The 23,000-nt window shown below is 41.9% G+C and overlaps 1 protein-coding gene across 2 annotated transcripts in view; it reads right to left on the bottom strand.

The window, feature by feature from the left end:
- Positions 1-10,028: 10,028 nt before the first annotated feature.
- Positions 10,029-23,000, bottom strand: part of EMB (embigin) — a 66,793-nt gene continuing 53,821 nt past the window's right edge. For both annotated transcript variants that reach the window (XM_068271778.1, XM_068271777.1), the window contains exons 5-9: positions 18,698-18,828; positions 16,707-16,989; positions 14,322-14,358; positions 14,164-14,229; positions 10,029-11,543 (exon numbers count right to left, since the gene is read on the bottom strand). In XM_068271778.1, the coding sequence (XP_068127879.1) occupies positions 14,172-14,229; positions 14,322-14,358; positions 16,707-16,989; positions 18,698-18,828 (509 nt within the window). In that variant the 3' untranslated portion in view covers positions 10,029-11,543; positions 14,164-14,171. The remainder of the gene's footprint in view (positions 11,544-14,163; positions 14,230-14,321; positions 14,359-16,706; positions 16,990-18,697; positions 18,829-23,000) is intronic.

Raw genomic sequence — 23,000 nt, 5'->3', positions numbered from 1 at the left:
TCAAAGGAGGCGGGTGTATGGGACACTGAATCTGGCATAAGTCTTTGTAATAATGGTGGCCATACATGTTACAATTTTTTCATCCAATCTTACCATTTCTATGTAATATAAGGTAACTGCCTAAATTATCAAATATATTCACTTAATTTACCCTTATACTACATAGAAATGGTAAGATTAGATGAAAAAATTGTACCATGTATGGCCACCATAAAGGCCCGTATAAATGCTCAATCAGTGTCCCCAGGCAGGGACAGGGACCTGATTGCTCGGGTGACATTGCATGGCCGAGATTATGCAGACGTGTTGCACGCCTGTAAGAGCAACATTTTTTTTTATGCGGGAGGGGGCGGTGCAGAACAGGATTGATGTCATGTGACGGACAGGGTAAGTGGGGAAGCAATGCTTTCGGCTGTCGCTCGGCTAAAGGGATCGCCAAGACGGATCGAGGACTCCCATTGGTCTATTTCATGTCCAATAGGAAGCCCCAGCAGTTTACTAGGCTTTTGCCGGGGCTCACACTTGTACTGCAGTGCTTGTCGGCGATGGCAACCCGAGCGTCAGCAACCTGAGCAATGGCAGTGACCACCACAGATGAAGGTAGGTGACAACAGAAAAAGTGATAAAGGTAGAAGGTGACAGAAGACAGAAGAATGAATGTGGTAAAGAGCCTAGCTGGTACAGACACCATTGGTTCCCATAGGTTTGCAGTTTTGTTTTTTTACTATGCATTTAACTTTGAGTCAAATATATATGTTGTGTACATGTTGTTGTGTTTTTTTAATTCTACAGTTTTTTCATATCTTTTTAAACCATTGTTAGCTACAAGTACCCAAATAATCTATATGAATATTGGGTACAGTACATAGTGGCAGTCACAATGGATTTGTCTAGAAGTGTAATAACTAAGGCTGGCTTCACACTGCAAACTGACGGTAGCATTGCGACATGCCCGCTGCACCGCATCACCAAAAACAGTCCTTCAGGGATGTTCCCTGTCTGGCCACCAGCCGAACAGGAAGTGACGCGCACTTGCAGTCACTTCATGCTTCGAATATGAGGAAGAGTATTGTAGAAATTCGCTTCCGTGCATTCGTGCCATGATGCCAACTTTTAAAAAAACCTGAGTCACCATCTGCGGTAGCAGTGCGGCAATTTGCTGCAACACACCGCTCCAGTGTGAAAGGACCCTCAGGGTTGGTTCCCACTTGTAAAGAAAACGTACCAGTTCGATACATTTTCTGCCCTGTAGCAACGGACATGCTAACGGATCTAATGTTATAAATAGCTTGTGCTTCCACTTGCTATTTTTGCCGGATCTGCTTGCTGTTTTGCTGTAAACGCAAGTTACGCAACACAGAGTCCTCACCTGCTGCATTTTTCCAGACAAGGCATTGGCAGCAGAAGCTGGCAGAAGCTGACAAGCAATGTCCAGGGTCGGCTAACCGTTTCCCTTCCGTGTCTCCTGCAGGGGGGAAACACGCATTTGCCGAACGTTGCTGAATGTTTACAAAGAACGAGACGCCAGGAGGATGCTGGTTCAGATGCCTGTCTGAACCAGCCTTTAATAAGTAGGAAAGATAATAAATAATAATAATCCGAACATTTATATAGCGCTTTTCTCCTGTTGGACTCAAAGCGCTCAAGAGCTGCAGCCACCAGGGGGCGCTCAGGAGGCCACCCTGCAGTGTTAGGGAGTCTTGCCTTGAACTCCTTACTGAATAGGTCCTGACCCTAGCCAGGGGAATATTCACTAAACTGGGGTAAGCGAAATAAGGTGTGTAAAGTCTTAGCATACGATGAGTAGAGCATAATGCAATACATTACATGCAATATGCTCTACTTAACGTGCATAACACTTTACACACCCCTTAGCGTTTTTGTGCAATTTTTTGTGTGGGACAGTTTTTCAGTTCTTAAAGAGAATCTGTAACCAAGAATTGAACTTCATCCCAATCAGTAGCTGATACCCCCTTTCCCATGAGAAATCTTTTCCTTTTCACAAACAGATCATCAGGGATCTCTGTATGGCTGATATTGCGGTGAAACCACTCCCACAGTGTGATCTCAGGACCAAGGTTCTAACATCACACTGTGGGAGCCTTGATTGCATTGTTGGAAATAACAACTGTTTACAGCTGTTTCCAACTGCCAAAAAAGCAAGGAGCAATTCCGTCCACTGACATCACCTGCCAGCAGTAAAAATGTCACCATGCAATAAATGACAGAACGTAAATCAGGGAGATTTTACAATGGGCAAACACTGACTAAGGCTGCTTTCACAGTGGGACGTTACAGGCGCACGTTAGAGCAGCCTATAACGCAGCCCACCGCACAGTAATTAAAAGTAAATGGGCTGTTCACAGTGCCCACGTTGCGTTACATTGTAACGCAAGACGTCAAGACAACGTACTGCATGCAGGACTTTATACGTTAGACTGCTTGCACATACTCAGTAATGTTGGGGAGGAGGGGAGAGCGGCCAGGCACACGGCTAATTAATATTCACTGCACTTTGTGACGTGTGCAGTGTTTACTTCCTGGAGCGGCCGCTCTGTGCGGCGATTGGCTGGCGGGGCCACGTAATGCCGCATGCGTCCAAGAGTACACATCACGACATCACGGACGCCAGAGTGAGCTGCACAACGCGGCTCGCTCTGACGTCCACATCCAAACCACCAGGCGTTACGTTAGGGGCACGTTATGCGACCATAACGTCCCCTAAAACACAACGTCCTGGTGTGAAAGCAGCCTAAATCATTTATACATAATTATTGTAAAAATGAGGCACTTTTTTATTACATTATTTTCACTGGAGTTCCTCTTTAAAGGACAACTGAAGTGACAAAAATATGGAGGCATATATATGTATATCCTTTCAAACATTACCAGTTGCCTGGCAGCCCTGCTGGTCTATTTGGCTGCAGTAGTGTCTGAATAACAACAAGCATGCAGCTAATCTTGTCAGATCTGACAATAACATCAGAAACACCTGATCTGCTGCATGCTTGGTCGGGGTCTATGGCTAAAAGTATTAGAGGCAGAGGATCAGCAGGCTAGCCAGGCAACTGGTATTGCATAAAAGGAAATACAAATGGCAGCCTCCGTATAGCTTAATTTGTCCTTTAACATTAGACTGTAAGGCCTCCCTGAGGGGCCGTTTAGTGACATGAATTGTAAAGTGCTGTGGGAAATGTCAGTACAATATCAATACATAATAATGCAAGTCTATTACATTATCGATCAGGGCCTTCTTCATGGCAACATAAGTGCACTAAAATTCTTTATTAGTGATCATTTTCATTGTCTCTCCTTCTGCATTGAACTCATTCCCACCAGACACTCTATACTCAAAAAGTGCAGTTAATTAATTCAGTCACATAATAGCAGTAATTTTTTCAATTCCAGTCCAAACATGCTAGATTACCTCACTGCGGATGTCTGGAGATGCATTTAGTAAACCAGGTTTTCTCTGTATCAATTACGGTCATATTTGTATGTACCGTATGTAGGCAATTTAGTGCAATCCCTGGACCTCAGTCTTGTACGTTATGCTGTTTTGCAAGTAGGAAACTCATGCTGTTGTGCTCTAACTTTTGTTTATATCTGTTCTCAGATCTGTTTTGGCTGTTAGTTTTGACCTATATACTGCCTCACTGCGATGGAAACTCATTGGGCTTGATTCACCAAGACAAATAGCATGCCTTATCAAAGTTAGCACGCCTTATCAAAGTTAGCACGCCTTATCAAAGTTAACACGCCTTATGAGAATAGCATAGCGAGCGCTACAAACCCGCAGGGGCTAAGGGCAGGACGAGTGGAGCTCTCGTCATTGCCAATTATCAGGTATAAGTTTGCTATGCTACTCTGATAAGGCGTGTTAACGTTGATTAGGCAGGCTACTTGTCTTAGTGAATCAAGCCCATTGTGCTCTGTAATTGCTTCACATTTAAAGCGGACCCAAACCAAACATTTTTTTAATTTTAAATATTTAGTTGCACCACTCTGACACATACAAAGATAAATAAACACTCCATCAAGCCTATGAGCATTTCAGTGCATGCTTTTCACCCTTCTCTTTTCATAACTAGGATTATACAGGTGGCAGACATTAGCAATTCCTCCTTTGCCGGACACCTCCTACTCCACCAGTCTGCCGGATTCTGTCCCGGCAATATGAAAGGAAGGGAGGGGTTCCTACAATAAATGTAAAATATTTTATATTTGTCATCATACAGCTGAAAAAAGGCTGCTATTTATCATTATAATTTAGAAAATAGATTTTATTTCAGAAACCTTGTATTTTTAATGTGAGTCCACTTTAAGGTGGCCATGTGGTGTATATGGCTTTATATGTATGCATGGTTACTATAGGTCTCCCTCTTGGCTGTTTACTGGGTCATATAGCACTTTTTCCACTATAGCTACTTTTCAAATGTAGGAACTATGCACAGCATGGGGGATTTTTCTCCACCTATTTTGTTGCCTTTTACAATCTGGCATGGGACTATCCTCTCTAGTATTGGCTTCCAGTATATACTCTGATTATACCAGTATATTCTGCTTTGGTTACTTTGCAGAGATTGACTATCGTATGCAATCGTAATCGCCCATATATTGGGCTGACAGGGCGATAAAAAAGTGCCATACATACCTGGATGTGGCTGTTTATATGCTTTTTCTTCTTGACAGTGCATATGTTACAAATGTAATGATCTCTAGAGACTATACTATTTTAAATTATGTGTGCTTATTGAGCACTTGCTGGTTTGGACTGTTTGATTAACTATATACAGTATATGTTCCTTTTTGATGCTGCAGATGTTTTTATGAACCGTCCTGAATGCACAAACCACGAACACTGGAAAAAATCTCTGCCTCTGAAGAAGCGACCTGGTCACTGGTCGCGAAACATGTGTTAGGCTATGGACATTATGACCAACAAGTATTAAGAACTTTTTTATGCTATATCACATAAATATTTATTGGCATTACTATTAAAAGTTATGTTTTATGCATAAGATTACTAGGCTGCTTTCCCCTCAATTTGCATTTTGTTTGTTTCTGATCTTGTATTAAGAGGGGTGGCCTCCCTTTTCCCCCAGATACGAGTACCAATATTTAACATATTTGTGTGCCGCTTCTGTATTTATGTACCCATGTTGCTATCTCTCTTTGTACAGCTTCATGGAATATGTTAGTGCTAAGTAACTGCACTTTCACTGACTAAAAAACAAAAGATCTCCTATATGCACTGCAAGCATTTGACCAAACTGTGTTAGGGACAGCATGGTGGCGTAGTGGTTAGCGCTCTCGCCTTGCAGCACTGGGTTCAAATCCCAGCCATGGAATTATCTGCACAGAGGTGTATGTTCTCCCCATGTCTGCGTGGGTTTCCTCTGGGAACTTCGGTTTCCTCCTAAAAAAATTGAGCATAGACTATGAAACATACACTACATAATAAAGACATAGGACAATCATGGGGATTAGATTGTTATCGACTGAGAGACAATTAAGGGAAAAGATAATAACTCTGTACAGCGATGTGGAAGGTGTCGGTGCTATATAAATACTAAATAATAACATGAATATACAGGTCATGCTGTGGATTTGACCCTGCAATTTGTTGGAATGACTTCCTGGCAAGAAGTGAATTGAGAGGAGAGATTAGTATGAATAGGAAAAAAGGGCACCTCCAGCGTACGCTGGAAATGTGGGCGACTGCGGCCCCTAGGAAACTTGGAGCACCGCATAGACCACAATGTTTATTGCAACTATAGCCACGTTAGTAAACAATTTGGGCACCAGAGGTGACAGATATAGCCGAAGCAACGTGGCGGTAGAGGGACCAATAGAAGTGGGGATTACGGTGCAGATAGTGGTGGCGGGGGAAAAAATACCCAGAGCAAGTGCTAGCCATTGGTGGGGGTGGGGGATTAGTTTTAGGAGTAGGTAGCGGTAGGTTTGTTTCAGGAGTAGATAGAGGAGGGTTAGTGGAAGTAGAAGGTCAGCTAAAGAGATAGCAGAGTATATGTAAAACTTACCAGATATAAACTAGTGTGACCCCTGTCTGAGCAAATGGCAGTGCTGTTTCTTGGGCAGTGCGGGCACGCAGACCGGTAAGTAGAAGAACGGGGGCGCAGGCAGAGGAGCATAACCGCTAGGGAGCTGGTGACGCGCAGCGCAGCCAAATGGAAGAAGATGATTACCAGTACAATCACCTTCCTTGACCCCTCCTGGGCTGCCTGCATCCGTTGTCAAGTCATCATCACGTCACCACCGCGTGATGACACCTGATGTCCTGTAGCGGTACTGCAGGCTGTCAGTGCGCGGCGCTCATGGAGGAGTCGGCTTTCCAGGCTCTATTCACCTGTGTCTTCTCGTGGTCCCTGCCTCCTGGCGGATGAGCGGCTGGTCACTAGTAAGTAGGCAGATATAGCTGTGGCTGTATGACTGTCCCTAAAGAGTAAGGGTTTACAAGTCCATGGGGGTGGGGGGAAGGGGGCGCAAATTTTACACTCTCGCCCTGTGTGCAATTTAGCCTATAAACTGCCCTGGCAAATGGCACAGACTGAGATGTGATCTTTGGGAAGTCCCGACTACAAATCCACAGACTCTTGCTAACGCTTATAGCAGGCATGTCCAAAGTCTGGCCTGGGGGCCAAATGAGGCCTGCCGAGCCATTTCTGGTGGGCCCCCCAAAGTTCTCTACAGTTGTTAATTCCATGCAGGCTGTAGCTGTGGTGCCGCAAAAATAGTGTTGTACTTATAGAGTGTAGTATTGCTGTAGTTCGGCCCCCTAGCACTCTCAAGAATAGTAATATGGCCCTTGGCTTAAAAAGTTTGGACACCCCTGGCTTATAGCAAGTGTTGTTTGGTTTTCTTTTTTTACTTGTATTACAAAGTAAGTCACTGCAGACTTAAGGTGAGTACACACATCGGATAAAAGTCTTTTTAAAAATGACAGATCACAGACCAGACCAATTTTACCCCATTCCATGTAGTATGAGAGCCATACCTGCACAGTCTATTCTGTTAGGTTGAACCCCCCCATTAGATTAAAAAATCTTTGCAAGATGATGTACACAAAGATGCTGTACACATGTAAAAGATCAGTATCTGCAAAAGATCTGTTCCTGCAAAATGCATTCATAGTATATGATATCTGCAGATCTCATGCTGGGTACGCACGTTGAGATTTCCCGTTCGATCCGATTATTTCAAACATGCTCGATTGGATTTCGATCGTTCCTGCCGTCGATTTTGCATACTTAACATAAAAAAAACGATCGAAATCCAATCGAGCATGTTTGAAATAATCGAATCGAACCGTTCGATCCCACGAATCGAGCGGGAAATCTCAACGTGTGTACCCAGCATCATACACACCTTGTTTAACAGACATTCATCTACAGATCAGATCCAACAGGATGGATTTTCAGATCTGCAGATGATTATCAGATATGCAGATGAATGTCTATTAAACAAGGTGTGTATGAGATCTGCAGATATCATAGACTATGAATGCAATTTGCAGGAACTAATCTTTTGCAGATACTGATCTGTTGCATGTGTACAGCATCTTTGTGTACATCATCTTGCAAAGATTTGTTATCTGATGGGGAGTTCAGCTCCATAGAATAGACTGTGAAGGTATGGCTCTCATACTACATGGAAGGGGGTAAAATTGGTCTGTGATCTTTCATTTTCCAAAGACTTTTATCTGATGTGTGTACCCACTTTTACACTCACTGGCCATTCTATTAGGTACACCTGTTCCAAGTGCTTGTTAACACAATCTATCACTTGGCAGCAATTCAATGCAATCAAGCATCTACATATGGTGAAGACACGTTGCTATAGTTCACACAGAGCATCAGAATGGGGAAGAAAGGGGATTTAGGCTGCTTTTGAACGTGGTAAGACTGTGGGTGCCAGAAGGTCTGGGTCTTTTATAAACTCCTGATCTGCTGGGAAAAAGAGAAAATATCCAGTGTGCTGCAGTTGTGTGGAGGAAAATGCCATGTTGTAATAAGCAGACTGCTTTGAGTAGATTGAAAAGTAACAGTAGCTCAAATAACCATTCATTACAACCAAGGTATGAAAATGCCATTTCTGGACACACAACATATTGGACTTGAAGTGATTGGCTACAGCAGCAGAAGACCATACCAGGTGCTATTCCTGTCAGCTATGAACAGAAAACTGAGGCCACAATTTGCAGACTCACCAAAATTGGACAATAAAAAAACTGGAAAAACCTTGCCCGGTCTGATGAGTCTTGATTTCAGCTGCAACATCCAAATGGTAGGGTCCGATTTTAGCATAAACATGAAAGCAGATCTATCTTGCCACTTGTCAACAGTACAGGCTGCTGGTGGTGTATTGGTGTGGGGGACATTTTCTTGGCACACCTTGGTCCCCTTAGTACCAATTAAGCATTGTTTAAATAACAGCCTACATGAGTTTGCTGATTATAGTTGCTGTTTTTGTCCATCCCTTTATGACCTGTGTACCAGTCTGCTAATGGCTACTTCCAGCAGGATAATGCACTGCGTCACAAAGGTCACATCATCTCAAACTGGTTTCTTGAACATGATGATGAGTTTACTGTACTCCAGTGGTCTCCACAGTCACTAGATCTCAATCTCACAGAGCAGGGTTTCTAAACTCAGTCCTCAAGTACCCCCAACAGTGCATGATTTCTGAAAATCCAAAGAGCTCTGCTGAGACACTAATTCCCTCACCTGTACATGTTTGTGGTCTTCTGCAAAACATTCTCTGTTGGGGGTAGGTATGGGACTTAAGAAACCCTACAATAGAGCACCTTTCTGATGTGGTGGAACAAGAGATTCCCATCTCAGATGTGAAGTCAACAAATCTGCATCAACTGTGTGATGCTATCATGTCAATATGGAACAAAATATACTGTATTAGGAATATTTCCAACACCTAGTTGAATCCATGCCACGAAGAATTAAAAGAACATTGTCGATTTACATATTTTTTTCAATTGAGATAGGAATTGTTTGGGAAGTACTGGTGTATACATTTCACTAGCAACCATTTTGTTTACAAACTTTACTGAAGCCAAAACTGATGGCAGAATGAACCATGTGGGGAGAGGAAATTCCCCTCACACTTCATCAGTTAACCCTGTGTGTAACTGTGTGTGTGAGAGATAGAAAGCTCCCAACAGCTGCAGCTTCTGTGTCCTGTGTTTCTGACTGAAGTGTCTGAAGAGAGCAGAGGAAACTTGTTATGAACATTTGTAATGGTCACAGCTTTTCATACTGTTTTTGCTTTCAGCGAAAAATACTCTGTAGTCTGATATGCAACACTGGCTGTGCATTGAAGCAGACACCCCTTCTGCAATTGATTTGTCCCAATATAGCTAAATCCTACACTCAATAAATTAAAGATTTTGCCTCTGATATTTAACATGAAAAGTAGGAAAATATTTACACAGCTACATAGACATTATTTGTACATTGTCATTTTAGAACACTTGGGCATTGATAGTATTCCTTTAAGGCAGTTCTAAAGGCGAAAGGGGTCCAACCTGGTACTAGAAAGGTGTACCTAGTGAATGTACATAACTCACCCACAGATCTCATTTTCTATAGGGAGGAGGGAGCAGGCCTATTTTGTAGATACTGTGCTATCATTTCTGGAGCCAGGACCACCACTTCGCTCTTATTCCTGGCACTCCTAGCTACCAACATACTTTAGTCAATGGGAGCCATTATGGCGATCGCCGGACCCCGAATCACAGTATTACCGGGATTTGAGCGGCAGCAGGGAGAGCCAATAGGTAAGCTTGTCAAAGCTGTGGCTCTGGAGATGACAGCAGCTACTGTGGTGAAGAACAGGCCTCAGCCTACCTAATTAAACAAAAAGTGTTGCAGGGGACAACATGGATGGCAGTGCTGAACTAGGGAGCACTAGGCTAACTCTGATTTTTGTCTTTAGATGCATTTTTATAATAATTACAAAAAAGATAAGTAGGCAATAAGAAACAGCACGAGTTGTTTTTAATTTACTTTAATAACATTTAATAACAACTTCCTACACAATATATTAAGATATATAATAATACTTCTTTATATTGTTTTTAAACCTTATAGATCAGAAGGCGTACACTTTTCAATTGCAGCATTAAAATGTGATAATAGTATGAAATAAACACACAGGCCCACTGCCCACTCAGAGCCTTGTAGATGGAAGCTCACATCACATTCACTAGAACTCTGCTAACATTCTTAAGAAGCTACAAGTATTTTTAACTGAGGTAATATATCAGCCTAGGCTGTTTGCACTACAGTTCCCAGAGTCCTTTGCCAAAAGAGGTGTTTGCATACAAGTTGAAAATATACAGTACACAGTGAAGATAAGACCATACTAAGGCTGTAACCATTATCACCATATCTGTCATGAGCCACCAAACAATGCAATTAAAATCCAAAAATGGTTACAAAATTGTAATGCATTACAGTACTACTTGGTTTGTTGTTACTAAAGCACTGATATTTGAATTATTTTCCAAGAGTTATTAAAGCCCCTCTTCACTTAAAGTTGTTTTGCCCAAGCCTTCCTGAACACTTACACTTTGCTTAGTTCATTAACATATATCCAGTTTCACAAAATACTAAATGCCTTCATTTTACAGGGTAGCAGTGTGGTCATGTGACTTGTGCTGGGAAATTGGTGGGTTCCCTCTCACACACTCAGGTAGAGCCTCTTGTCAGAGCCACACACCCCTCTCTGTCATGGAAGCTCAGAGACACCCTTTCTCTAGTGTCCTGACTATGGTAGTAGTGTGTAGCAGCCCAGCTAACTCCCCTCCTTCTCTTCCAGAATCATGTCTGTATTGAGGGGGGCGCAGAGCCAGGTGACCACATTGCTGAAGCTTCAAATTCAGATACATATTAATAAACTATTAGTGAGGAAGGTTGGGGGAAGGGGGCGAGGCAACAAAACCTCCATAAAACTAAGCTGAAAAGGGACTCTAGAACTCGTCTCCATCCCCAAAATTTATTTTTTGCAGATTTGGAGAGAGGGAAGGCGCATGTTTGTTAATTCTGTTTTTCCACTGGGGAGAAATCTTGGTAATTCCTAACACTGTGACACCAAAAGATTTAATCTGAACTAATGGTGTCACCTGGAAAAGGGTGTCAATGAATGCAGTAAAGAAAAAGTACAATTTATCTCTACCTTACCCTGCATAAGAATGTTACTGTTTTTATGTCAGCCACTTACAAACAGAAGTACCTACTTCCCAACTGGACACTAAAAAAAGAAAGAACCCCCTTTCACTCAGTCTAGAACTACCGTAAACTCTATGGGTGCAGCCTGGCTGTAAGAGAGAGGAGGTTTAGCATTGAGCGGTATATGCACAACACTATGCATTCATTTTTATTGCTTGGAAGAACACAGTTATTTTTGGATGTATGGAAGGTCGGGTGAAGCTTTGGTTGACACTAAAGAAAGTGGGGGTCCATCCTGCTGGATACACAGCTGGTGACACAGGGCACACGGTCACACTACAGAGAGAGGATAATAATTAAGAACATACATCAGACAATCCACTGAATTAAAGCATATTCAATTATTATTTGCTACAGCTCCCCAATTTCCTGTTCATGGAGTGGTTTACCAGAAGGCTTAAAGACCCGAGGCAACATAATACGATAAATAGATGTATGTAGAGGGCAAAACATTAATAACCAGGTTGTTTTACTAGTTTTGTTTTGCTGCCTGAAAGAGTTAATTTCTAGGCATGGAATTGAAATCTTTTGTCTTGTCAGTGCCTTGTCGCTAATATAGTAAACATAAGCAAATTACAGCCATAAAAGGTTTCCTGGCAGAATACAACTTCTGAGTGCTGGGCAGAGATGTAAAACAGTCAGTTGTTCATGAATTTTCACTCAAGGACACTTAATAGGCTGCTACTGAGCATAGGCAAGAAAACATTCACTCTATTTTGTAAATGTATAAATATAAAATAAAACCATGGGATATCTAAAAAAGTATTTTTTTAGGAGTGAGAGGATAAATACAATTATTTATCTCATCAGTTTATTTTAACCTTGGGTTTACTAAGCCAGGAAAAAAATAAAACATTATATAGGACATATCCACCTATTGATGTCAACATGGTTAGGTGTGTTTTCAATTTATTAAAATCTAAATAGTAATTTCCCATCGTTTCAACTGTTACCTGGTCCAAACCTCAATATTGTTGTGCAGGAAAGTGTAGGGGGACAAAGATCAAGGATAAGAAAAAAGATTGATCTACCTAGGTAAGTATTTATTTTCCTAATTTAAATATTCTCCTCCCTCCCTTCCCTCAGTGTTGCGCATAGTACTGAAGACTAAGCACCACGTAAACAAATTTGTATGGTGTGTGGCCACCTTAATCCAAATGGCTTATTTAAATTTCATGTATTGACTGACGAGAAGCACCCATAAATGCCACACTGGCAGTGCCGACTACCTTCTACATGACATCTCCTGTATCCTCTTGATTCCACAGTCAGAGCACGATATGTCGGCGTAGTGTGGGTTGCACATACAGGAAACCTTTTGGAGTTGTCCCTCAGACCCTCTTAGTGAAGCCATAGTGCTGACCACCCTGTCTTCTACCAGTGAGAACGTACAAGCACCCAGGCTCCTGGAAGAGGACCTGAGGCTGAGGGAGACACAGGCCACCCGTAGCTGCCCAGAAGAAAATTTTTGAAAGTTAATCAATTATTCTTCTCTACTCAATATTTTGACCATCCTCTTCTGCCAGTGTTCCCTTTCAGGATTCCCCTCTCTTTCCCCACTGACATTATATCCCCTTGTGGCCAATTATCTCACGTAACCACCTTGCTGCCTTATCTGGCTTCAGTGATTCCTCCCCGGGAAACCTACATTTCCTCCTCATTTCCTTACATCTCTATAATAAAACATGATAAGTGATAACATATGATTTCTTAGAAAGTTCACAATAATAACGCAGGATTGATGGTGACATGAATTGTACCTGATATCCTCAATAAGAAGAAAGCAGAAATACTGACTAAACAGAGACGGAATGTCGTCTAGTAATCTTGTTAGAATATCAAAGCTGTCTTAGATGGGAAAGATTCCAATTCATTATTAATGTAGCTGCAAATTACACTCGCTTTTAGCCTTTTCTTCCCTTTACTATTCATCTTTTAATATCCTACAATTACATTTTATATTATTCTCCGGTCATTTGTCTGGACCTAATTATAAAGTGAAATTGGCCGTAGCATTGACCAAGCAATATGAAAACAAAAACAGACAATGCCAGTGGATGATTCAGTCAACCCCAGAGCATTGCTGAGGATGCATTTTGCGGTATGTAGCCACCCACTTGCTGGCGGTCCAAAATACCAGCCTCTGCTTAGTGACAAAAAACATTGTGTCACAATCAAGCAAGTGTCAAGATAAATGAGTCAATTTATCGATCTATAAAACACATATATTATGTATAGTCAGTGGCGTAGCAATAGGGGATGCAGAGTTTATGACTGTCTGTGGAACTGAGGGGCACACTTGGTACCTTACCCCAGTCGCTGTATGGGTGCTGTAGAGGTAATGACCACCACTATACGCTTTGAATAGTGATAAGCCATTGTTTGTTCTCTGCTTATGCTGGGACTACACAGTTTGTTTTTAAGCTGATAAGATGGTTCGATAGATAATTTCTGACATGTCCGATCTCGTTTTTTCGATTCTTTGGCCGCTCGTTTTCTGATAGAAGTGAATGGCAAAAGATAAGAAAAACGAGAGGAAGATAAGAATCCAGAGCTGAATCGAGAGCTGAATCGAGCGGCAAAAACGATCGAGTGTAAAAACGCACGGCAGAAACAACCCGTGTATTCCCAGCATTACACCTCTCTCACACTGTGGTTGTACTTGGAGAGACAGTTTTGGTGATCACTATCATGTGATAATTACATATACAGTGCTATGTGTGGGCTTAGCAGCACCTACTGCAGGGGAGTAAAATGTGCACTGGGCCCATAGTTCTGTACCTACACCACTGTGTATAGTGAGTCTTCAGTCATCTTTAGCATATCATTAACATTACCAATATATGTTTGATGGGCGGAGACATGCAAATCCATCCCTCATGCAGCTTATTATTACCTTATGCACTAAGCCTTCCTCTGTCTTGTGTTGCTGCTCTCACTGGTGCTGTTTTCCTCTGACTTCCTGATGAGCAAAAAAAAAAATTAAAAAATATTAAATCTCTAAAAAAATCAAAAGGAAATAAATGATTGATAAGATGTCTGGTATATTCTTACAAGTGTGTCATTTGTTCGTTTTCTTTTACTTCATCATCTGTGAAAGAAGGGAACACACCATTGAAATATATTCATTGATGAAGACATCATAAGTGACTGTGGTTATGAATTGCTGCACTCCCTAAATAATAAACCATCCTCCTTTTTATTGCATTTTAGCCCTGCGTTTAAAGGATACCTGAAGCGAAAATAAACAAATGAAATAAACAATTGTATCTATCCTCCTTCTCCTAAAAATGACTTTTTAAGATATTCCACAGTTTATTTTATGTTTAAATCTACTTTCTACGTTTTAACTGTTTTATTGTTTTTTCTCAATGACACATTCATTGAAGTATGCCAGAGCTAACATTTATGAACTATTCACCCCTTTTTTTCTTTCCTGCTCTCAGAGGCTATTTTCTGCTAGGGAAGTTTTTTATAGTTGAAATTTCTTATCAGTGAGGGTCACACTGTAGTCACTTCCTGTCTGAGTCAGGACTGAGTCAGCCACTTACATACCTGATATTTAACTATTTCAGGCAGAGAAAGAAAAAAAGGAACACAGCATAGTTATTTGTGTGCTAGGCACTGTACATACACATGTCTATCTCATCATGTCACATGTCACTTCGGGTATCCTTTAACTACTGGTAGGCACATTTCATTCAGGTTTTTTTTGTGTGTGTAGCCAAACAGATTTGCTTATGGCTTTTATTTGGCTTTGCTTAGAGGAAGAAAATATATTTACTTATCTTTTCAGGCAAAAAAATGGGGAAAATAAAAACGGGCATAAAGTCGTGCTGTGCTCTGGAACAGGAAGCCTGTGTAACCTCTCTGCGCATGCGCAGGCTTCCTGGCTTCTTCCTCCCCTCCGCGCCTGAACCGTAATATGACGCGCGGCAGAGGGAGGGGGAAGAAGCCAGGAAGCCTGCGCATGCGCAGAGAGGACACACAGGCTTAGGTTAAAGAAGAACAATGGTTTGACGTCGATGAGATACAAGTAATTCCAAGTTGATGCAGGTTTATGGAAACTTTGTATGCAAACTTAGGCAGCTTGAAAATGGATGAATCAAATTCCACCTTGGCAGGATTTAGTTGGTCCATTTTCAAGCTGTATAAATTTGCATATAATATTTGCATAAATCTGCCTTAACTTCGAATCCTTTGCAATGACTTCTGTAGCAACGATGTGTCATAGCAATTTTTTTTTTCAAGGAAAGTGGAATGTCACTACTGACACTTAAGTTTCAAAGGCCCCAAAATGAAATAAAATGGTTAAAAATAGTTTAAAAAAAGAGGAGGTAGATATGAACTTTATAAATAAATTAGGTAGATAAATAGATAAATAATGATAGCTGTAATATTTCAAAAAACAACTCCAACAGAATGCTACGCGTTTATCGGGACTACATTCCCGCTTCATCAAGCAAATATCGATACCAACATTTTGCTCTCAATATTCGATATCCTGTTTTTGAACAGCTTGTAACTATTTTATTTGATTTGAGCTCCTCTGAAACATAAGATTCTTCTTTTTACCACCCCAAATGGAGGATTATTTTGGGGGGGTTTGTCCTATCCTACAGAGAGCAACTTGGGCTCGGGTTTGTTCTCCCCACCTGCTTACTGTATGGCCAATTTGTGGCACACTTATAAGTATAATTCAGGGGTCAGGAACCTTTTGGGTTGAGAGAGCCATAAACGCCATCTATTTTAAAATGTATTTCTCTGAGAACCATACAATATGTTTCAAACTGGGACAGTGCGCATGTTCAGCAGAGGGCTCAACGTCCCTGTTGCCATGGTGATGTGTATACAGTTGATCCGCCGGGCAGCGGAAGTGTCAGACATGTCTTCAGCTTCTCTTGGGTTTCAGCAACATCAGCTTTTCACCGAGAGCCAGACAGGAGAAATACCGACTAACAGCTTGTACAATTAGCTAGCTGACTTGGGGGTTGTTTCACTTTGTAGGTCAAGTGACAGGCAGCCTATTGGGCCAATCAAAGTGACGGGATCTCGTCTTACAAAGTTTGTGGACCTGTCAGGGTCCAGAATGGGACAATTGGAGCAGCTTTTCTTTTTGGAGGGACCACGAGTCAGTTAGTAGTGCAGTAGTGTGTCCACTTTGACTTTTTTTTGTGCTTCTTGAGCATTGTAGCTTAGTGAATCAATCCCTACTGAATTTACTGCGAGCCAGATGAAGCCATCAAAAGAGCCACATCTGGCTCCTGAGCCATAGTTTCCCTACCCCTGGTGTAATTGATCACATCTATCTCCCTCCTGTGGTGAATTAACATACTACACTATATTGGCTCTCCGTCCCTTCCCACATTCCCTTCCCTTTTATTTTCGGATTATCACAGCAGTTGTTGTTATTATATTAAAATATCTAAATGTGCATACCTTCATTCTTCTGGTTCCTCTTGGATATAAACTCATAACTTAAAATAATGGTTACTAAAACGACAACTTCAGCAGCTATAGCGAAGAAGACCTTAAGAGGCGCCATTAAGCTGAGCACTTTGAGGTGAAGGTGTTCCTCGCTCTCCCCGATCTTGTACACTGCCTTGCAGATATAGGCTCCACCATCACTTTCACTCAGGTCTGCTATGTGCAGCTTGGTCTCATTGGCTTCTTCGCTGCTCTCTTTGTATTTTGATGAGTCTGCAGAAAAGTTTAAGAGCACCTGCAAACCAGCAGAAACAGAGAATGCCCACATGCTATAATGAAGAATTAATTACATGTAGGATATTACTCCCCCCCTACTCCCTAACCATCACAGACTGATAAAAACAGAGATATCGCCTTCACAAACTCCTTCCTGACAACTGAAGTGAGGAGGTTATGAAGGCTGCCATATTTATTTCCTTTTAAGCACTGTCTGGCTGTCCTGCTGATCCTCTGCCTCTAATACTTTCAGCCATAGCCCCTGAACAAGCCTGCAGCAGGGCAGGCGTTTCTGACATTATTGTCAGATCTGAAAAGATTAGCTGCATGCTTGTTTCTGGTGCGATTCAGACACTACTGCAACCAAACAGATCAGTAGGGCTGCCAAGCAACTGGTATTGCTGAAAAGGAAATAAAAATGGCAGCCTCCATATACCTCTCACTTCAGTTGTCCTTTAACTGTGTAGCAGCAAGACATGTTCTCCTACACGCACTGCATGTCCCTAGAGATCTGTCAGATGCTGCTTGTACAGGGCATTCATCTTGGGACTGTAAAGCATCCAATCAGGATGGAAACTCTCAAAATAAGGTTGACAGAGCCAATGATTACGGATATTTGCCAGTACAAGTTGTAACAAAAATAACTGACAACCACAGTGATACTAAAATATCTAGTCATGGCCTAATTCTGGAAGTGCATGGGGTCAAGACCTTTTGTGTTGAGCATCTGGTCATGGCCAACTTGTGGTTCTACATCTGCTGATTATTATCACCTGACACTGCATCTGGTCATGGCCAACTTGTGGTTCTACATTTGCTGATTATTATCACCTGACACTGCATCTGGTCATGACCATCGTTTTTACTGAATCTGGTCATGAGGATCATCTGCTCATAAACATCTTGTGGTTCTGCATCTGGTTTTGGTCGTCTTTCGGTGATGCATTTCGCCATGACCACCTTGTGATATTGCATCTGGTCAAATGGAAGGTACTTACAAACTATTAATTTGGTTCTATGAATCCCTCCTCAGTGTGTCTGGCCTATCCAAGATATCTGTATGTGGCCTGAGCTTTTATCTAACTGGGGTGCAACAGCAGAGTGGGGCTTCTACATCTTCCTCCGATTAAAAAGATATCCCAGACCAGTGCTAAGCTGAGGCACCCACACTGAGCTATCACCAGAGAGCTAAAAGCGGACCTGAACTCAGAACTTCCTCTCTGCTCTAAAAGCTAAGCAACAGCATAATAACCTTTAAGAAAAACATTTCTTTGTTACATTTTATTTTCTGAATACCATGGAAAGGGATTAGAAACTTCTGTGGTTTATGATGTTGTTTGCATTCCAATTGTGACTATCTTCCCTCACATCCTGTCACTGACAACCTACATGGACCTTTGTGACCTTAATATGAGAACTGGTAGTCATGAGATTCAGGAGATGAAAGGTAGCTATACAAACTGTCCAAGATTGACAGAGAGCAACAAATGAAAAAAATGTTTCCTTTGTTGCTGTGTTCTGTCCCTCTTGGATAGATGTCCCCACTTCCTGTCTGAACAGGAAGTAATTAAAATGTTCAGCATGAAAGGACACAAGACAGCAATTAAACCAAAAATAGGTTTTTAACTCCTTTACCACACTCTCTAAAACTGCAGATTATAGTTCTTCCACAATAAGGCTTTAAATGCATTATTTTAGGCAGTCTTACCTGCTCTGTCCCCGCTTACCTGCTCTGTCTCGTTGATTTTGTACCAGACCCATTGTAGAGGTTTGTAGTTATTGGTACTATCACATTTTAGGACGACAGAATCACCGTTGTAAGTGACTAATGTCTTGCCTCCACCATGGACACCTGGAACTGTAACAGCAGAACAACAGGCAAATTAACAATGTGCCAAGATGACAAGCTGAGAGAATGAACTTTCAGTCATTTGTAGTGGCAGTTTCACATCTGTACATTTCACTTTGTCTCTGTGCTGGAGGAATACAGGCACTATGTAATAGTCTTGTCATGGGTTGTGCTGTAGAGCTGCAGTAGCAGGTTCCCAAACACAAGGACTTCCCCTCTTCCTCCAAGTAGTCGGTTCTATTTCTTAGTGAACCCAAAGTGAAAGTTATATAGAGGCTGCCATATTTGTTTCCTTTTAAACAATACAAGTTGCCTAGCAGCCCTGCTAATCTATGTGTCTGCAGTGGTTTCTGATTAACACCAGAAACAAGCATGCAGCTAATCTCGTCAGCTTTGACAATATAGTCAGAAACACCAGATCTGCTGCATGCTTGTTAAGGGTCTATGGCTGAAAGTATTAGAGGCAGAGGATCAGCAGGACAGCCAGGCAATGGGTATTGCTTAAAAGGAAATAAATATGGCAGCCTCCATATATCTCTCACCTCGGGTTCCCTTTAAAGGGAATCTTAAGTGAAAATAAACTTATGAGGTAATGATTTGTTTGTATAGTACAGCTAAGAAATAGAACATCAGCAGCACAGATATGAGACTCGTATTGTTTCCAGTACAGGAAGAGTTAAGAAACGTCACTTGTTATCTATGCAAAAGTGCTTCTCTGAGCTCTCCGACTAACTTAGTGCTGTTTTCTGAAGCGCTTATACATCAAAGAAACAGTGAGACACCACTTCAGATAAGCTTTTACTGCAGAGGAGTTCAAAGGGTTATTAGCTCTGCTCTGTTTCATAGTTTAACCACTTCCCAACTGAGGGGTTTTACCCCCTGACCACCAGAGCAATTTTAACCTTTCAGCGCTCCTTCCATTCATTCGTCTATAATTTTATCATTACTTATCGCAATGAAATGAACTATATCTTGTTTTTTTCGCCACCAATTAGGCTTTCTTTAGGTGGGACATTATGCCAAGAATTATTTTATTCTAAATGTGTTTTAATGGGAAAATAGGAAAAAATGTGGGAAAAAATTTATTATTTTTCAGTTTTCGGCCTTTGTAGTTTTTAAATAATGCGTGCTACTGTAATTAAAACCCATTAAATGTATATGCCTATTTATCCCGGTTATAAAACCGTTTAAATTATGTCCCTATCACAATGTTTGCCGCCAATATTTTAGTTGGAAATAAAGGTGCATTTTTTCAGTTTTGCATCCATCCCTAATTACAAGCCCATAGTTTATAAAGTAACAGTTACAGTAACAGCCCATAGTTTATAAAGTAACCCTCTTGACATAAATATTTAAAAAGTTCAGTCCCTAAGGTAACTATTTATGTATTTTTTTTAAATTGTAAATTTTTTATTTTTTTTCTAATTACAAAAAAAAATAAAAATTGGGGAGTGTGGGAGGTAAGGAGTTAATTTTTTGTGTAAAACAAGTTTATTTGTGTGTAAAAAATGGTTAGGGTGTAGTTTTACTATTTGGCCACAAGATGGCAACATTACCAATTTGTTTCATGCGACCTGCAAGCGTCCTTCCGGACGCTTGCAGGAAGTAGAAAGAGGCTGGGACTTTGTTATTTTTTCACAATGATCGTGCTGCTCAGCCGAGTGGCAGCAGATCATTGCGGGGCTTAGATCAACGAACGGGAATGGATTTTCCCGTTCGTCGATCTCTGGGCGAGCGGGCGGCGGCGTGTTTACTAGCGGCGGGCGGCGTGTTTACGAGCGGGAGCGCGGACAGCGGCGGGAGTGTGCAAAGTACGGATTTCTCCGTCCCTGGGGGTGAAAGGATGGAAAAAGGGGCGGAGAAATCCGTACGCGCGGGGGTAAAGTGGTTAAAATACAGAGTAGTTTGTGACTGCACATATATGATAGAATGTAAAAAAAAAAAAGCTATATAACTTAAAATAAAAATATGAGACACTTTTCTTTGCTACTAATGTTCTATTCATTATCCGTACTACACATATAAATCATTATATAATAAGTTTGTTTTGTTTTTTTTCACTTCATTGACACTTTAAAGGACAACTGAAGCAAAAGGGATATGGAGGCTGCCATATTTATTTCCTTTTAAGCAATACCAGTTGCCTGGCTATCCGGGCTAACCCTCTGCCTCTAATACTTTTAGCCATAGACCTTGAAGAAGGATACAGCAGATCAGGTGTTTCTGACATTTTTATCTGACAAGATTACCTGCATGCTTGTTTCTGGTGTTGTTCAGACACAACTGCAGCCAAATAGATAATCAGTTTAACCTCCTTGGCGGTATGGACGAGGTCAGCTCGTCCTTGTACGCCAAGGAGGATTGCTCAGCCCCTGGAGGGTCTTTTTACTTACTTTTTTTTAAGAACATGTAGCTAGCACTTTGCTAGCTACATGTTTTGTCCGATCGCCGCCGCTACCCGCCGATCCGCCGCTAAAGGGGCTGTCCCCCCCAAAACGCCTGGCGCAGCCTGGCGAATCACCGGGAAGGATTGGAGCTCCCCATGATGTCATGACGTCGATGACGTCATGTCCGATCATCACCATGGCGACGGGAGAAGCGACGATAGGAAGTCACGCTTCTCGCGGGATCTCGGACGCGTAAGTATGGCTTACTTGGGAGGATTGGGAGGGTGGATGCGGACGTGGACGGCATGGCGTACTGCTGTAGCTAGCAATACGCTAGCTACAGCAAGGGAAAAAAAATAATTAACAAAAACGGTAATGTGTACTTATGTACGTATTACCCAGAACGCCAGGGAGGTTAAAAGGAAATAAATATGGCAGCCTCCATGTTCTAATCACTTCAATTGTCCTTTAATTCTGATGCCCAACCCCATTATCAAGATTGATCTAGTCAGTATGCTGAAACCATAGGTACCACTTATAAAGGTGTGCAGTATTTGTAGTCAAAAGAAATCGAGGTTACATGTGAACAGGATGTGATAGACAGTTATATGTACAGTGCCAAGCATACAAATGACTATGCTGTGTTCCTTTTTTTCTTTCTATGCCTGAAAGAGTTGACATTCAGGTATGCAAGTGACATTTTCTCTCAAGTTGGGACTATAATGTAACCCCATAGTCGGCCTTTGACCTGAGCGACTGGAGCAGTCGCTCAGGGTGCCGGCTTCCAAGGGAGCACCTATAGCTGGTTGCCTATACTGAGGGCACCTACACCTGACTTCTTATACTGGGAGCACCTATAGCTGGCAATCTTTAATGAGGGTGTCAACACCTGGCTATCTATACTGGAGGCACCTACACCTGACTTCCTATACTGGGAGCACCTATAGTTGGCTACCTATACTGGAGGCACCTACACCTGACTTCCTATACTGGGAGCACCTATAGCTGGCTACCTATACTGAGGGAGGGCACCAACACATGGCTACTTATACTGGAGGCACCTACACCTGACTTCCTATACCGGGGGGCACCTATGCTTTTGGCTACCTATACTGAGGGCATCTACACATGAGATCATATACCGGGGGCACCTATACATGGCTACCTACCTATACTCAGTCTGAGGGCATTTTTTTGTGCACTGCGGCTATAACGCATGGCGCATATGGTTGTGCTGTGCTATCATTCCAGATTGTGTGTGTGTGTGGGGGGGGGGAACTTGGTCAATAGTTCATAGATTTTAGCTCTGGCACACTTCAAAAACTGTCATTGAGCTAAGACAATGACGCACTAAAACTTAAAAAGTAGACTTAAACATAAAATAAAACTGTGCGATGTCTATTTTTAGGAGTAGGATACTAGATACAATTGTTTATCTGTTCAGTTTATTTTCACCTTGGTATTTCTTAAAGCACCTAAGGGCATTTGCGGTGGGTGTGATGCCTTGCCCCTCTCACATTACACCGCACAACTGTCAATCATATGATCCTGCGGCAGAGTGCACCGACAGGGTCATATGCATAGAGCAGCCCCCCTGCTTGCCCTCGTCCCGTGACGTATTCAATGCTGGATAGGAAGAACGTCACTGGAATTCCTGTATTCGTATTCCCTTTATTCCACACATGTGCGTCGTACAGCAATTGCCAATATGTTTTACTTGCCTGCAGCGCCCATTGACTTGCATTACTTCCACTGCGTTGCTGGGGAAGTCTGACATTAACAGCAGGGCTGTGG

Source organism: Hyperolius riggenbachi, chromosome 1, assembly GCF_040937935.1.
Source record: "Hyperolius riggenbachi isolate aHypRig1 chromosome 1, aHypRig1.pri, whole genome shotgun sequence".
Lineage (NCBI taxonomy): Eukaryota > Metazoa > Chordata > Amphibia > Anura > Hyperoliidae > Hyperolius > Hyperolius riggenbachi.
Note: the sequence above shows the minus strand (reverse complement) of the source record. Positions and strands in the feature narration are given on the sequence as shown.